At 49.8% G+C, this 16204-nt stretch overlaps 2 protein-coding genes across 2 annotated transcripts; one reads left to right on the forward strand and one right to left on the reverse strand.

Moving 5' to 3' along the window:
* The first annotated feature begins 3137 nt into the window (after positions 1-3137).
* Tnnc2 (troponin C2, fast skeletal type) lies at positions 3138-5816 on the forward strand. Its single transcript, XM_013150364.3, has 6 exons — positions 3138-3340; positions 4705-4756; positions 4874-5017; positions 5101-5215; positions 5328-5464; positions 5639-5816. The coding sequence occupies exons 1-6, from the start codon at positions 3338-3340 to the stop codon at positions 5668-5670; spliced, it is 483 nt and encodes a 160-aa protein (XP_013005818.1). The 5' UTR covers positions 3138-3337; the 3' UTR covers positions 5671-5816.
* A 5011-nt stretch (positions 5817-10827) lies between these two features.
* Ube2c (ubiquitin conjugating enzyme E2 C) lies at positions 10828-14782 on the reverse strand. The gene is made up of 6 exons (XM_003467691.5): positions 14593-14782; positions 14016-14043; positions 13031-13117; positions 11506-11710; positions 11341-11400; positions 10828-11070 (listed from the first exon to the last, which is right to left on the reverse strand). The coding sequence occupies exons 1-6, from the start codon at positions 14691-14693 to the stop codon at positions 11012-11014; spliced, it is 540 nt and encodes a 179-aa protein (XP_003467739.1). The 5' UTR covers positions 14694-14782; the 3' UTR covers positions 10828-11011.
* Between the last annotated feature and the right edge of the window lie 1422 nt (positions 14783-16204).

Genomic DNA, 16204 nt, shown 5'->3' on the forward strand with positions numbered 1-16204 from the left:
TCTGGTGAGAAAGTTGAAGCCAAGAGACTGTTACTGAGCCTAGGTTTTCTCATGTAAAACAGAAGCAGTAACACTCAAATTTGCAGCGTGTGTGTGTGTGTGTGTGTGTGTGTGTGTGTGTGTGAGTGTGTATGCACGTTCACTGAATACAGAATCTAGGGCTCGGGTATGCTAAGCAAAAGCTCTACAGCTGAGCTGCTTCCCAAGTAATTCTCAGCCTGGGTCAGCCCTAGTGCCGTGCCTGAGGCAGGGGCTGAGGAAATGGCCCCTTACATAATGATTATTGTCTCTGTTATGTTTACAGGATTTTACAGTTTTATTTGAGGCACTCACATCACAAGTAATCCAACAGGGAAACTGAGACCCAGAGAGTCTGAGTTACTTGTCCTGGGTCAAAAGCTACTTGCTTGAGATTTCTAAGCATGGGACCTGGTAGTCCAAGTCCCTTAAATTGTGCTTACTATCAAGCCTGGTAAATCTCTGCAGCATCTCTGGAGCGCTGTGGTTTATATTTTGTTTTCGCAGATAATTGAACCCAGGATCTTCTCACTGAGATATAGCACCAGCCTTTTAAATTTTTTTTATTGTAGTGGTGACTCACATCTGTAATTCTAGCACTTGAACGGTGGAGGCAGGAGGATCACTGCAAATTTGAGGCCAATTTGGGTTATGTAGTGAGTTCAAGGCCAGCCTGAATTCATAGTGAGACCCTGTCTCAAACAAACAACCGTAGGAAGGCTTACCTAGCATAGGTAAGGGAAAGGCCTTAGGTTGGTTCCCCCAGTTCTAGGAGGTAGGAGTGGGGGGAAAAGGATAGAAAAGAGCTGGTTGCTGGAAATTTCAATGCTGAACGAGAAACTATTTTTGGCCCATGGAGCTCATGATTGTAATAACAAGGCATGCTTAATGCCATTATTGAGAAAATTCCGGAGACCACCTTGGACCCTAGCCTGTGTGTAGGGGAGGAGATATCCCAGAGGAAGTGATGTGAAAGCCAAGAAAGATCACAGGCAAGGAAAGCAGGTAAAGAAAGGGAAGATAAGTGTTTCTGGCAGAAAAAAAACAGTAAATGCAAAGGCGGGTTGGGGGTGGTTCATAAAGAGAGGTGCTTGGAGCAGTATTTAAATACCGAAGTCTGATCAGAACCAAGCAGCAAACAAGGTGAGGGAGGAGATGGGAAGTGACATTGGAGGGGAAGTTGGGACCGTGCCTGGCCACCCAAAAGAATTTGATCCCTATCTGTTGTGCTGAATAAACAAAAAACAAATCAATAAACAGTGATTGCCAGGGGTCTATGCCTTCTGTTTCAAAGGGACCACATACTGTAGTCCCAGTGTTGTTTTGTCCAAGTTAGACTCCTCTGAGTAGCACCTGGGGCCTGCTTCCTGGGGAGCTTGGGGTGGCCTTATTTAGCCTGACCTGGCTCTACTGAGCCTTCCTTGGAATGTCTATATATAGGGGAAAGGGGCAGCCCAGTTGCTACTGCCTGTCTGCCTTCCGTAGTGTCCAGCCCCACTTTCCTGGCCTCAGACCCTGCTCTGGGTTGGCTTAGTGTTTTTTGTTGGCTTAGCCAATGTCCATGAGGCTCCTCTATTCCCACTGCCCAGCCTGGGCCCTGTGGATTCTCAGGATGAGACTGGAGGGCAGTCGGGATCTTGCTCAGCCATACTAAGAAATTTGATCCTTTTGCTCCCTTTGGGACTAGATCTGACTGGCCCCTCCAGAGGACCCATGGAACTCTTTAGATTTCCTCGCTGAGTTCTAGGAAGGGGCCTGCTGCGCTTTAGCATGTAGACAACCTTCTTCTGTTCCTCCCTCCCCCTAAACTAAATATGAAACACACTTTCCCTAGAGAAAAATAATTTGAAAAAAGAATCTTTGTTTTCAGTGTTTACAAAGACTCCTTCCCTCCGTGTGGTGGTGCATGTCTGTAGTCCAGATTGCTAAGAGTTCACAAAGTGAGTTCAAGGCCAGCCTAGATTAAAGAGTGAGACTCTGTTTTAGAAAAGAAAAAAAGGCTGGGTAATGTAGTTACCAATAGAACACTTGCCTAGTATGTGCAAGGCTGTAGGTTCAATCCCCAGCACTGCAGAATTAGTGGGAGACTTCTCCAAATGTACCTCCTCATCCCACTGTGTGCCTCTCCTGGATGCCCTCCCCCTGGACTGTCTCAGTGTCCCCGATTACTCAAAGTGCCATAAGCTGGGTGTGATGTCACCTGTCTGTAATCCCACTGAGGCAGGAGTCCAGGAGACCAATCTGGGAACCATAGTGAGAAGCTGTCTCAAAAAAAAAAAGTTTTTAAATGCTTGGGAAGTAACTCAGTGATGGAGTTGTTTGCTTGAGGCCCTGGGTTCAATTCCCAGTATCACAGAGAGAGAGAGACAGTTAACTGCCCGTGTAACTATAGACCTTTATGATTTTCGAAACCCTCCAGTCAAATGGGGGATAATAATAGTTGCCATCTCATAGGATGTGTACTGGGTGAGATCAGGTGTTGGAAATGCTTATCAAAGTGTGGCATATTGTAGAAGTTCAATAAACAATGTGGCCCAGTTAACACCCCCTCTTCTGTCCCCCATCCCCTTATCATGGTTTAGAGACAGGATATTCCACTTGCCAAGCACCGACCCTGTGAACCTGGCCCAAGCTAGATGACACATCTGGGTGCATGGTTTTCTTTTCTTTGGTACCGGGGATTGAACTCATGACCTTGTGCTTGCCAGACAGGTGCTTATGTTGCTGAGCTAAATCCCAGGCCCTAGCTGGGTGCATGTTTATCAAGGTCCCTCTGCCGGGGAGGTTATGACTATTTTCACCTCATGGATGAAGCAAGAAAGCTCAGCACCATCACTACCTGCCCAAGTTCACACACCTTGCCAAGGTAAGACAAGATCTTGAATTTTGGATTTCAAGTCTGTGCTCTTCCCTTTCCAGGCTGCTGCTGCACTTGTCTGTGTTCTGACAGTGCTTACAGGTCTTGGAGCAAGTCTGCCTCCTGGCAGGGCAGAGAGAGGGGCGGTGCTCTCTAAGGCGGTGAAGCAGGATGGGCCCTTCTCATAAGAATCTAGGATATCAAGGCCTGCCACCTGCTCAGAGGCTTAAATTTCTCTGCAAGGGCCCTTGGCTAAATTAGGTAATGGGCCAGGATGCTGGGAGGGGTGGGGCTTGCTGACCCCAGGATCTGATTGGGTAGGGTATCCAATACTGGGGCGCAGGGAGGTGGGAGGAGAGGGTGCCCCTACAAATCCTGGGGTTGGGGTGGGCCAGGGCATCTTTGGGTGGTGGAGTGCAGAGGAGGCGATTCACGGGAGAGGAGTCCAAGCGACCAGCAACCATGGTAAGGATGAGAAGGGTCTTCAATCTTGCTTGCTGAAGCATTTCTGGGCTTCTTTCAAGTGATCTGCATGCTCTGTGGGACAAAACTTGAGACTTTGAAGGTGGAACATGAAGGTTCTGGGACCCAGGGGTCTTGGAGAAATCCTTGGTGCGAAAACCTTTGACTTCTGCTGGATGTGGAGGCCTGGGATGTTCCAGAGATTGATCCTCAAGGGTTGAGGGTTCTCTGCCCACCTTCTGAGACTTCCAGCAATTTCATGGCCAGCTAAGACCATGAGGGGCTTTTAGTTCCTCTCCTTTGTGGTAGAGACAGGAACCCTGAGGGCCAGAGTGACTCACCCAGCAAGTCAGTGGCAAGGGTAGACTGACTTTCTGAGCCCTGCCAACCCTCCTATGTCAGCAAGGGAAGAAAGGATTCTCTGGAAGATGGGAGACCTGCAGAGCTTGCAGCTGGCTTGGGTGCAGGGGTCCAAGAGTCCTGAGGATGATGGGAAGGGTCTGAAGGTGACAGACCACACAGAGAGACCTCAGCCTCCCAGAGAGATCCTGATTGGGGGGCTGTCATTTTTCTCTGATATTCTCCTCCCCGCTTGACTTCAAGGAGTAACTAGACCCCAGAGGCCAGCTGCTGTTCCCCATGCCTGACTAAAAATAGCTTGTCCTCCTGGCATAGGACAAGGTGGGGGGGCTGGAGCCAGTTGGCTGAACTCCTGGGACACCTTACAGCTTCCTCAACACTAGTTGCAGTGGAAAACCCTTGGATGGGACCAGGAAACCCCTATAGAAATCTTATTTTCATGCTAAGCCCTTCTCACCTTCTGCCTAGCATAGGAGGTATTTACTCCAATGACTGAACTGTGAGGAAATTTAAAATCTCCGTCTTTGCACATTGTGTTGGGAGAAATGATGTGTTCATCTTTTCTTGGTGATTTGACACTCAGCAGGGTGCTCAATAACTGTGCTGCATTATTTCTTTAATTGAGGATGTTTATTGAGCAACTATGAAAATATCGAAAATACCTAATGGGGGGAAAACTGGAAAATCATGCTGAAATGGGGCTGACAGTTTGCAAAGTCCTTTCTCATCCTTGGTTTCATCTTATCCCTGAAAAGTGCTGAGTGACTTAACCAAGGTCTCTGGGGTGGACAGGTAGGGTAGTTCCCCACCTGGCTTCTGGTGCACAAGCATGATCTGTCTCCTCTTGTTCTCAGCACTGGGTTCTGGTGCTGGTGGGGAACCAGAAGGTGTGCCAAGTTTAGAATTGTTCTTCAGGGGAACCCAAGGACACTTCCTCACAGAAGTCAGGAACAAAGAGAATGGGACTGCCCCTTCTGCTCTCTTGAGTTTCTCTTTGTCTTTTGCAGACGGACCAGCAGGCTGAGGCCCGGTCCTACCTCAGCGAGGAGATGATCGCTGGTGAGTGAGGGTGGGCGCTGAGGAACTCTGTAGAGTCTGGGCAGGGATGGGAGCGTGGGTGCAAGACTGACCTCCAGCGCACCTCACCCCCACCCTCTGCACTCTTTCTCCTGGCAGAGTTCAAGGCTGCCTTTGACATGTTTGATGCTGATGGTGGTGGGGACATCAGCGTCAAAGAGTTGGGCACCGTAATGAGGATGCTGGGGCAGACACCCACCAAAGAGGAGCTGGATGCCATCATCGAGGAGGTGGATGAGGATGGTGAGCGGTGGCACTCCAAGATGGGGTGGCGGGGAGAGGCAGGCTGCAGGGCTCGGGCTCAGCCCCCTCCCTCCTCTCCACAGGCAGCGGCACCATCGACTTTGAGGAGTTCTTGGTCATGATGGTGCGCCAGATGAAAGAGGATGCGAAAGGGAAGAGCGAGGAGGAGCTGGCTGAGTGCTTCCGCATTTTTGACAGGTGCCCTGGGCAGCGGCGGGCTGCAGGGCGTTGGTTTCGGGGTGATGGTGTGAGAAGGGCATCTGGGGAGCGTAGCCAGCACGACTCAGGGGCCCCTCTCCCCTTCCTAAAGGAACGCAGACGGCTACATCGATGCCGAGGAGCTGGCTGAGATTTTCAGGTCTTCTGGGGAGCACGTGACGGATGAGGAGATCGAATCCCTGATGAAAGACGGGGACAAGAACAACGACGGCCGCATTGACTTCGATGGTGAGGGCCGGGGCGGTTGGGGTGGCGGCGCCCTCGCGGCCCTGGGCTTGCAGGCCGGCTGGGTGCGGTCTGGGAGGGGAGCGCCCGTCCGCTTCAATGCCAGGGCGCCCCCTTGCGCTCCGGGGCCTGGCGGGCGTCCCGAGGACCCCCTGACCTCTTTGCTCCTCCTTGCAGAGTTCCTGAAGATGATGGAGGGCGTGCAGTAAGGAGCCAGCCGCGGGCTCCTCCAGACCGCCGTCCCGGTCCCCGGGGCGTGGGCAGCTGCACCCTCGCGGATCTGTTCCCAGCCCCACCAGGGAGGCGCTGCCCCTGCGGCTCTGTGTCTGGAAGGAATAAAAGCAAACCTTGCAAAGCTCGTGGCTCGGTGAAGGGAGGACTGGCTGCGGGCAGCGGGTCTCAGGAGCCCTTGGCTGGGTTGCCAGCCTAGACCCCCCACGGCGGGCGCCCCCTCGGGGCCGGGACCCAGGCGGCCCTCGGCGGGATGCAGAAGGGACCCCGGCGGTGCGAGCCCGAGGAGGCGGCGGCCGACGGATGCCGGGCCAGGCTGCATGCGCTCTGCCGGTTCGCGGCCCGCTACCGGCAGCTGGCGATGGGCGTGGGCAGCGCGGCAGCCTGGTGGCGGCTGTGCCTGGCGCTGGAGCGGGGAGGCCGAAGGGGCTTGGAGCCGAGTCAGGGTGAGGCCGCAGCTCCAGGAGGGGCTCTGGGCGGCGGGGGGGGGGGGCGGGGTGCCAGGGAGACAGGTGAGGGCCTCTCCCCGAACTTCTCCTTTAGACCTTTGGGTCGTGGGTGTCACACTCGCCTTGTCTGGAGGGCACTGGGAGTGGGCATCCACCCATCCGAGGCCGCGCTACTTCTGTTCTGACTGCTTTGCCCTTCTGGGCGCTTTTTCAAACTGTGCGCTGGCTGTGGGAGGGGAGCGTGGAGACAGAGCTTCCGTGGAAGAGGTTCTGAGCTCGTCCTTTCCACCGTGGACACCTGCCTCGCCTGCTCTCCCAGCCTTCAGCTCTCTCCACTGTGCTCCATGGAGGACCAACGGTGCGATCCAGCTCAAACGAAAGCCGATCTGGCCCCTTCCTTGTTGAAAGTTCATCAAGGCTCCCCAGAGCCTCCAGAATCAGCTCCAGTAATACCTTCGGTTCCCCTTCCCTCTCCTTTCCCCTAGCCCGTTTCTGATAGGGACGTAGGGTGCATTTTCAAGCTTCAAGTCCTTTGCGCGTGGAGTTCTCACTTCCTGTAATGCCTTTCTCTTTCTTATAGGCCCTGCAAGCTCTTCCATGGGCCCTCCTCACATATCATCTTCTCCCTTCATCCCCACCCCCACAGGCTGCAAAAGTAGCTCTGGTTGATCTTTGTACACAACTCAGTTATAGCAGGTGTCAAGCTGTAGATAATTAAGTGTATGACAAGTTAGCTTTTAGGGTCAGGCTGCCTGATTTTTTTTTTTTTTGGCACAGGGTCTCATTAATGTAGCCCAGACAGGCTTTGTGGTGATTCTTTTGCCTCAGGCCTCCCAAGCATTAGAATTCAAGGCAGGTACTACCACATCCAGCTCAGGCTACCTGATTCTGAATCCTCACTGCCTGTTACAAGTTAAACCTACTGCCTGCCTCAGTTGCCTCATCTGTAAAATGAGATTAATACAAGGGGCCCATTGGTTTTTTTTTTTTTTTTTGTCTTTTTCCTTTTTATTGGTACCAGGGATTGAACTCATGACTGCCTGCTTGCAAGGCAGGCCCTTATGCAGCTGAGCGAAATCCCCAGCCCCACCCCATTGGTTTTTAAGAACAAATTTATAAAACAGAAAAACAAACATATTTATATAAAAAAGAAAGAAACAGAAAAGTGGTGTGGTGGCAAACCTGTAATCCTAGCATTTGGGAGGCAGAGACAAGAGGATCACTGCAAATTTGAGGCCTGCCTGGGGTACACAGTGAGTTTAAGGCCAGCTTAGACAACAAAGACCCTGTCTCAGAAAGAAAAAAAATGTATATATATGGAGTGCTTATAATAGTGCTGGCACATGGCAAATGTTTAATGAATGTTAGCTTTTCTTTGGTCTTTGGAGACAGAGTCTCACTATGTAGTTCAGACTAGTCTCATGATGATGCTCCTGCCTCAACCTGAGATTGGGATTACAGGCGTGGTGCCCAGCCATCATGCTTGTTCTATTATCCATTTTATTTCAAGGGGAAAAAAAAGAAGAAGAAAAAAAATTAAAATGAAATTTCAGAACCCGTCAATCAGGGGCAACAATGGCACATACATTTCGCATTGTTATCCCTATCACTGCCTGTCACTGTTCTTGAAACTGTAGTTTTTGTAGCCACAGCCTCCCCTTAGCGCCCTCTGGGCCTTTGTTCACACTCTATGCATTCCCTGCATTTTCCTTCCTCTTGTTAGCCTGTCAGAGTCTCTACCAGACAAGGTTTGTCTCAGGCACCATGTCCTCCCGTGATCCCTGTCCTCCCTATGGAAACAGCTCTTGTCCTGTTCTCCCCACTCCCCTTTCCCCTTTTACTCGGATATTTCTCAGCTTGAAGTTTCAACCAGAAGTAGCACTGGGATTTAGTATTTAATAGTGTCTACTGTGTGCTGTATTTCTGTCTTAGAGACACTGATTGTCTCAATCATCTGTACAACACTCCAGAAGCAGATGTTATCCCCATTTTACAGTTGAGGAAACTAAGGCAGAGGCACACAAGTAATAATCTAGATAATGCTGGGGTGGTAGGAACCTGAGCCGGGCTAGATACGTTACCTGTCAAGTTTTACCTGGATGTTCTGGGCACTTCATACTGGCCCTGCCCTAATGATGGGTCCCTCTTGTCCTCCTGTTCTAAGTCTCAGTGATGGTTTCTTGAAGATGGGACCCACACCAAGAAGCCTGGCACTCACTGTCCACTTGTGACTCAGGCATCTTGCTGCTGTGTCTCCTTACGGTTGTAGCCTCCCCTCCCCACCCGCTCAGCATCGCTGCCAACCCAGTTTGAAAGGCGCCTTCTTACGACTCAAATGCATTCAACTGTGTAGCACGAATGGGAGCAAGAAAAACGGTTTCTAGTTATTTCCTATATTAAATTTTTCCTTCATATCTCAGAAATCTAAGCCTAACGGACTTAAACCAAAAAGGGATTTGTTGGTTAATGGAACTGAGGTGCCAAGATAAGAATCGGAAGCCAGAGCCTCTCTCCAGTTTGTGGCTATTTTGCTGCTTTTTTTTTCCTTTTTTTCTTTCTTTCTTTCTTTTTTTTTTTTTTGTCAAGAGCAGAATATACTCATCAAGAGAAAGAAAGCTTCTGTCTGAGACAGAAGGGTCCCCATTGGGTTGCCCATTTTTCTCCCCACTATACCCCTCTCTGCCATAAATCTAGGACTCCTTCCTCTGTTAGTAACTCCATTAGTTTTACTCTCTCCCAGTGATTAATTCCAGAGAACAGTGATTGGCTGTGAACTGGTTTTGCACTGAGTCCCTGTGACTGACACAAGATAGGCTAGGGGACCAAACACTGTGATCAAGGGCTACCTGTAGAGGTTTCCCAGTGGCAGACAAAAATAAATCCACCTCAGCATTTACGTAAAACCAGTTTAGCTGGATGTGGTGGCGCACACCTGAAATTCTAGGCCTCAGGAAGCTGAGGCAGGAAGATTACTGGGAGTTTCAGGCCAGTCTGAACTTTGTGGCAAGACCCTGTCTCAAAAAACTAAAACCCAATTTAGTACCAGGTTTTTTTTGGTACCGGGGATTGAACTCACAATCTCACACTTGCCAGGCATTAGCACCAGGTTTCGAGCTCTGCTTTTCTCAGGCATCCTCTCATCTGGTGATTTTCAAACTTGAGAGAGCACCAGCATCTGGGGAGCTTGTTGGGGCTAAAGATTCGCCTTTTTGGGGAGCGGGGGATACTGGGAATTGAACTCAGGACCTTGTACTTACCAGGCAGGTACTTATGCCACTGAGCTGTATATATTCCTGACCCTGTCCTTTTCTAGCATGGTCCAGGTGATGATTCTGCTGTGGGAATGCCCACACCCTGTTGTTTGTTTTTTGAGACAAGGTAAAATTGTGAGTGCTGGGGTTACAGACAAGCCCCACCATACCTGGCTTCACACCGTGTTTTAGGTCCTGGGAATTGGACTCATGACCTCACACTTGCCATGCAGGCACTGTGCCACTGAGCTATGTTCCCTGAGATTACAAAGCATTCACCTCTACAAATGGCTAACCCTGCCTTTCTCTCAGCATTAGACTAGGTACAAGATTTTTGTTCAAGAGCGAAAAAGAACTCAAAAGGTAATTTTGGACATGAGGATATCCAAGTTCTAATCTCAGGCCTAACAACTACGATCATTTTTATATGTGGCTGCTTGATAGAGGGGCACAGGGCAAAGGAGAGAGACCTGGGCTAGCTGGAGTAAACAGGGCCATGAGGGTGAACCTTCCTGGCAGGTCTTCCTGCATTTCCTCCCTCTTCCCCAGGCCTGCACGACCAGCTGCTGGCAAAACTGATCCAGATGGGTATCAAGGCAGAGACCGGGGCAGAGTTGGAGAGTACATGGGTGCTGTTTTTGTCTACCTGGGAGATCTTTGTGCAGGACCTGGGCAGGGCCCAATGCCTCAGCCAGCTCTTCCCAGTGCCTGCTGCAACGGGGACCCAGCTGGTCTGCACAGGAGTGTCCTCTCAGGGGCTCAAAGTCTGTGGCAGGGTAGCACCAACATGGCCCAATCAGCAGAACCGGGCCAGTGGGTGCGGCGGCTGGCTAAACTGCAGTTACAGATGAAACAGGAAAGGAATGTGCCCCCTTGAAGTGTGGAGCCATCCATGGGGTACCTAGGGTCACAGGCAGGTCTGAAGCCCAGTCCTGAGGATCCTGACAGGGGAGGAGTTTTCTCTAGTTGTCTCCCCATATTCTGGGCCTGCTATAGGGAAACCTTATTTCTTTTTTAGGGTCCTAATATCTGTCACAGAGTGGGTGGCTGGCCCTCCACTGCCTCCCATATACACTTTACTTTAGGGTCTGGCTTAGTCTTATCTGTGACACAGCTGGGGCTGCTCCACCATTCACTAAACTTCCTAGTTCATGTAGAAACAAGCTTTGTAGTGCTGCTGCTGGGGACTGAACCCTGAGCCTTAATTAAATGCTAAGCATGTACCCTACCACAGAGTCACAGCCTCAAGAGTACCCACTGTATACATGATGAATGAGAAAATAACTAAGGCCACAAAGGAACACATCCTCCTTACCCACTGCTTGGCCCCAGGGCCTATCAACCATCTACAGAGAACAGGCAAGAAGCCAGTGTCAAGCTGGACCCCCGGTGCCAACCCAAGGGTAAACTGTAAGCCAGAAACACCACACGCACAAAACAACCAAAATGTGTTTATTTAATAATATACATTGCAAAGGCTCAACCAGAGACTTAATTTAAAAACAAATAAAACAAGAACAACACCACAGCTCAAGATACAGTGTCCTACACAGAAATCAAGAAAAGGACAGATTAAAGAAATAAAAAAGACACCACAAGGAAAGGCTGGTCAGCCTGGGTCAGGGCTCTTGGCTAGAGACTTGCTTTGAGTATGTTTCTTGCAGGTACTTCTTAAAAGCTGGAAGAGAACATGCAGGCATGGGGTGAGTGACAAGGATCAGCTGTCAAGAAGGTGGCAAGAGGAGAAGACACAGGTGATGCAGTCTACCAAGCACTCCCTCAAGCTATTATGAATATGAAGGGGTTCCACTGTTCATAGCACACAAGAGCCCCAAAGCAGAGGCAGAATGGGCTGACCACCCCTTCCTTCAGCTCAACCCAGTCCCAAGTCACCAGGACCCTCTTGCTGGGGGTGCCTCTGGAGGCTGGCAAGGACCCTGGGACCCACCTGTGGGGTTTTTCCAGAGCTCCGCAGCATGTGTGTTCAAAGGACTGTCAATGTTGGGTTCTATGGGTGGAGAGGCAATGGTTAAGGGGTTGGAGAGCTGGCCCAGGAGGCAGCAGAGTCCCAACAGCCCCCAGGTTGTGGGGAGGGAGTGGTTTCTGAGGTCACCTCCTAGCAGGCTCTGGATGGACAGTAGGATGGTCCTGACGTCGTACAAAGCGGACCACTTGTCCTTCAGGATGTCCAAGCAGATGTTGCCCTGGGTGTCCACATTGGGGTGGTAGCAGGGAGTGAGGAACTTCACCGTGGGCGCATTGTAAGGGTAGCCGCTGGGGAACTCCAGGGAGAGTTTATACCGCAGGTCTTCATACACCTGGCATTTGGAGAGAGGGCGGGGCCGAGGTTCACCCTGTGAGGTTCACGTTGCAATCCAAGCCCCATGTGAGGGGCTTGATAGGCAGGATCTTTTTAAATTTATATATAAATATATGTCTCTAGGAATAGAACTCAGGACCTTGTGCCTGCCAAGTAGGTGCCATGCCACTGAGCCATATCCCTGACCCCCACTTTTGAGTTTTTCTATGGGAGAGGACAGTGGACAAAATGTTAAGTTGACTCTGGTGCTTTCTTCTTACTCAGTGGGGACATTCCTGATACTTTAAGGGCTATAAACTGGTATTCTGAGGGCTGCCAAGGCTGTGCTTTTAGTCCCATCGATTTTATTTATTTACTTTTGATTTTTTTGGACACAGGATATTCAGGCTGGCCTTGAACTTGCAGCAATCTTCCTGCCTCAGCCTCCTTTTCAACTTTTTAGTTAAAAAAATTAGATTTGACATGAATGTAATTTTTTTTTTTTTTTTTTTTTTTCAGACAGGGTCTTGCTATGTAGTTCAGGTTGGCCTTGGACTCACTGTGTAGGTTGGTCTTTCAGACTCATGGTGATCCTCTTGCCTCAGCCTCTCAAGGATTGGGATTATAAGCATATGTTATCATGCCCTGCCAGATCTGGATTTCTTTTTTGGTACTGAGAATCAAAGAAATCTGGTGCTTTCTAGGCAGGGACTGTGCAGCTGAGCTATATTCCCAGCCTAGACCTGAATTTCTATCTTGCTTTAAACCAGATCTGTAGCAAGGGACCTTCCCAATAGCCATTTCACTGTGGTCTGGCCCTTTAGATAGGGCTTATTTTTGTAATAGGGATTGTTTTGTTTGTTTGAGACAGCATCTTGCTATGTTGTCCAGGCTTGCCTTGAACTCCCTATGGAGCCCAGGCTGGTCTCAAACTCAGCAACCCTCTTGCCTCAGCCTCCCAAGTACTAGGATTATAGGCATGTGCTACCACACCTGGCTGCCAGGTACTAGGGATTGAAACTAGGAATGCAATTGCATTTGCATTGAGGTTCCTCTCCCTGCCTTTTAAACTTTGAGGCCAAGGTCTTGCCAAGTTGTCCAGGCTGGGCTTGGATCTGCTTGTGATCTTCCTACCTCAACCTCCTACAGTGCTGGGATTACAAGCACTGTGATCAGCTAGACAGAATTTTGAACCTTTTTATCACACCAGAGAAAATAAGACCATAAGACTCGGGGCATTCGAAGAGGTGCAGGGGGATTGTCTTGGGCAGCTCACTGGCTGAAGCAGCACTGGCACCTGGATCTCTTCTCCCACCCGCTCCTTGGCCCTGTTACTTACTGTGCCAGCTGCTCCGTGGATGGTCCCTATCCATTTGAAAAGGTTGTCTGACTCAGGGAAGGCAGAAATTCCTTTGTCACCAGACATCTGGGGAGGAAACAATACTTGCTGGATTGCAGGGTATATTTTAAGGGATGGACTCAGTGGGTGAGTCACTGACTGATTTCATCATATTTTTATCCAATGAGCAAGCAGACCCAACTGACACATTTATCACCAGGATAAGGAAATAGGAGGTGTACAGGGAAGAAGAGGGATGTGCATCCACAATCTTTTTGCCAAGAATTAAAATATTCAATTCTTGAAATAGCTTGAGGCCAGGAAGTAAGGACAAGTGGGACAGGGAAGTCCTTGTGAAACTTCAAGGAACTGTTTTATTTATTTATTTAATCTTTTTGATCAGGGTCTCTCTATGCAGTTCAGGCTGGCCTTGAGCTCACTTTGTAGCCTAGGCTGGTCTCAAACTCGCAACGGCCCTCCTGCTTTAGATTCCTGAGTGCTGGGATTACAGGTGTGAGCCACCACGCCCGGCTTGGTTTTTTTTTTTTTTTGGTACCAGAGATCAAATTCCTGACCTTCTGCTTGCTAGGCAGGTGCTTATGCCGCTGCACTAAATCCCCGGCCAATTATGTAGGTCTTTTTGAGACAAGAGTTTTGCTATGTAGCTCAGGTTGGCCTTCAACTCACTTTGTAGCCCAGGCTGGCCTCAAACTCACAGCAATCTTCCTGCTTAATCCTCCCAAGTGCTGGGATTACAGGTGTGTGCCACCATGCCTGGTTAAGGAACTGTGTTAGAGATAACTTCACTATGGGGAATAGACTTGGGATAGACTGCAGTAAGAAAAGTTGTGGTTGTATGCAAGACTTCTCAGAAGACAGTAAGTGATACTGAACTTTAAGAAGGGGCTTATGCAGGAAAGGAGGCTACTGATAACTGGAGGGTGGCCCAGCTGACTGGAGATCTAAGAGCACTTAAATCACTTACCATGAGGGTCATCAGCTCCTGCTGTAGCCTGCAAAAAGAATTCAGGGTTACTTGGGAATCTGGGTGGGCCAAAAGCTCTCCAGTTGGTGAGTCTCTTTTTTCATTTTTTTTTCTTCCTTTTATCGGTACCAGGGATTGAACTCACCACCTGCTTGCAAGGCAGGTGCTTATGCCGCTGAGCTAAATCCCCAGCCCCTTAGTTGGTGGGTCTCTTCCCACTTGACTCTTGCGGAGCTGTCATGGGGACTTTCCCGTTCTCCGAAGTCAGACTAGGCTGAGGGTAAGCTAATGCTCATCTCCAAAGTAGTTTAACCCTCCATAGCGCCAGGCCCTTGCTCTATTGATTCTGGCATGTTCTTAACTCCCAATGCTTTTAAGGCGTCTTCTGGGACGATCCTGAGAGTAGTCCTCCTTTACGAGTCTCAAAGAGTAGCCTGAGCTGCTGGTCTTCCTCCCACTCCTGTCCCATCTCCCAAATCTTACCAGCTGCACGAGGTGAGGGTCCCAGAAGTCTTTGCCGAGGGTCCCCAGGTTCAGAGATGTCAGGCCCAGCCACTGTTAGCTCCGTACCACTTACCTCTTGCCCACAGGGCCCCGGGCGGCGCCCCCGCTGGGCTCGGCCCCTTTACGCGACGCAGCAACGCTAGCGGCAGCGGGGTCGCGGTTTTGGGAGGCCATCAGGACAGCGCTGGCAGAGAGATAGGAACTCGGAGAACAGCACGGCAACTGCAGGGCAGGGAGCCACCCGCCTGCGTTTGAATTGTAACCCTCCGACAGTGTCGACCAATCAGCGGCTCGATTGGTTTGATCCAGCCAATGCGGCAGGCCGCAGTGCTGTGTCACTGCGCAACTGCTCGCCCCACCCATCAGTGTGCCACCATGAGGAAGGGCTTTACTTCTAACAGCTGATTGGCTGGAGAGGCTGTCACTAACTAAAGCGTCTGTAGCGGACTGGTGGCCTTTAGAGAACGCCAACCATTAAAGGGCCAAGAAAACGACCACGTGTCATAAATACCTTAAAGTCAAACGTCTGTGGTCTTTTGAGCAGAGTGCGCTGGTTCTGGACCCTTTCTTCCTGGGCGAAATTATCAGCAGTCTTTGTGCCCTGATAAGTCTTCCCCAAACCAGAAGTCCCTGCTCTTTCTCGGTATTATAATAACCCCGGCACCTCTGAGATCCCAAGTGCCTGGAAATCTGGGGTTGTGGGGCTAGGACCAAAGAGGCAAGACAGGCTGAAGGAAGGCCAGAGCCGCAGCCTATTAGAAAATGTAGGTTCAGGTCATGCCTCATCTCCGACTGGTTTGCTGTGTGGTATTGAGCAGGTCGACATTTTAGCCTGTAAAATGATAATAAAAGCCAACTTTGCATTTTGTATTTCTTTTTTTTTTTTTTTTTTTTTGGTACTTGCGCTTTTGCCAGGCAGGTGCTGTGCCGCTGAGCTATATCCCCACCCCCATATTTTCTGTATTTTTGAAGCAGGGTCTATGCAGTTCAGGATGGCTCTCAAATTACTTTGTGGCCTAAGCTGGCCTCAAACTCGAAGTAATCCTCCTTACTCAGTCTCCCGGGTGCTAGGACTACAGGCATGTGCCACCACACCTGGCTTTTTTTTTTTTTTTTTAAATTGGTACTGGGGATCGAACTCACGACCACGCACTAGCAAGGCAGGTGATTATGCCGCTGAGCTAAATCCTCAGCCCTTGGCTTGCATTTTTTATATGGTCTGTTACTAAACCTCCATGGGACTAACCATCATTCTGGCAGTTCTTGCATTGGTAGGAAAAAACCAGGAAAACAAGAAAACAAAGCAACAGGGAAGGTTTCTAAATTGGGTATGATGGTGCATGCTTGTAATTCCAGCACTTGAATGGCTGTGCCAAGGTTGCCACAAGATCAAGTCCAGCCTGAACTACATATGAGACACTTTCTCAAAAAAAGAAACCAATGGGGCTGGGGATTTGGCTCAGTGGCATAAGCACCTGCCTTGCAAGCAAGTGGTGGTGAGTTCAATCCCCAATACTGAAAAAAAAAAACCGAAAACAAACAAAACCCCCCAAACCAACCAAACAAAAACAACCAAAATACCAAAACACAAAAGTTGGCAAGGTACTTGAAATTAACAGTGAAGTCTCCTAAAGCCTGGGTCTGAGATCCTCTTACTAAACTGGTTTCTTTTTTTTGGAGGGGGG

Source organism: Cavia porcellus, unplaced genomic scaffold (genome assembly GCF_034190915.1).
Source record: "Cavia porcellus strain 051 isolate PalLab524CR breed Dunkin Hartley unplaced genomic scaffold, mCavPor4.1 scaffold_5, whole genome shotgun sequence".
Classification (NCBI taxonomy): domain Eukaryota; kingdom Metazoa; phylum Chordata; class Mammalia; order Rodentia; family Caviidae; genus Cavia; species Cavia porcellus.

Excerpts from the sequence above, each read along its gene's own strand:
- Tnnc2 (XM_013150364.3), top strand. Across the intron at positions 5,018-5,100 it reads CGAGGAGGTGGATGAGGATG|GCAGCGGCACCATCGACTTT; the intron begins GTGAGCGGTGGC and ends TCCTCTCCACAG. Across the intron at positions 5,216-5,327 it reads TGCTTCCGCATTTTTGACAG|GAACGCAGACGGCTACATCG; the intron begins GTGCCCTGGGCA and ends CCCTTCCTAAAG.
- Ube2c (XM_003467691.5), bottom strand. The coding sequence starts at position 14,693 with ATGGCCTCCCAAAACCGCGACCCCGCTGCCGCTAGCGTTGCTGCGTCG. Across the intron at positions 14,044-14,592 it reads CGGGGCCCTGTGGGCAAGAG|GCTACAGCAGGAGCTGATGA; the intron begins GTAAGTGGTACG and ends TTCTTTTTGCAG. Across the intron at positions 11,711-13,030 it reads TCCACGGAGCAGCTGGCACA|GTGTATGAAGACCTGCGGTA; the intron begins GTAAGTAACAGG and ends TCCAAATGCCAG.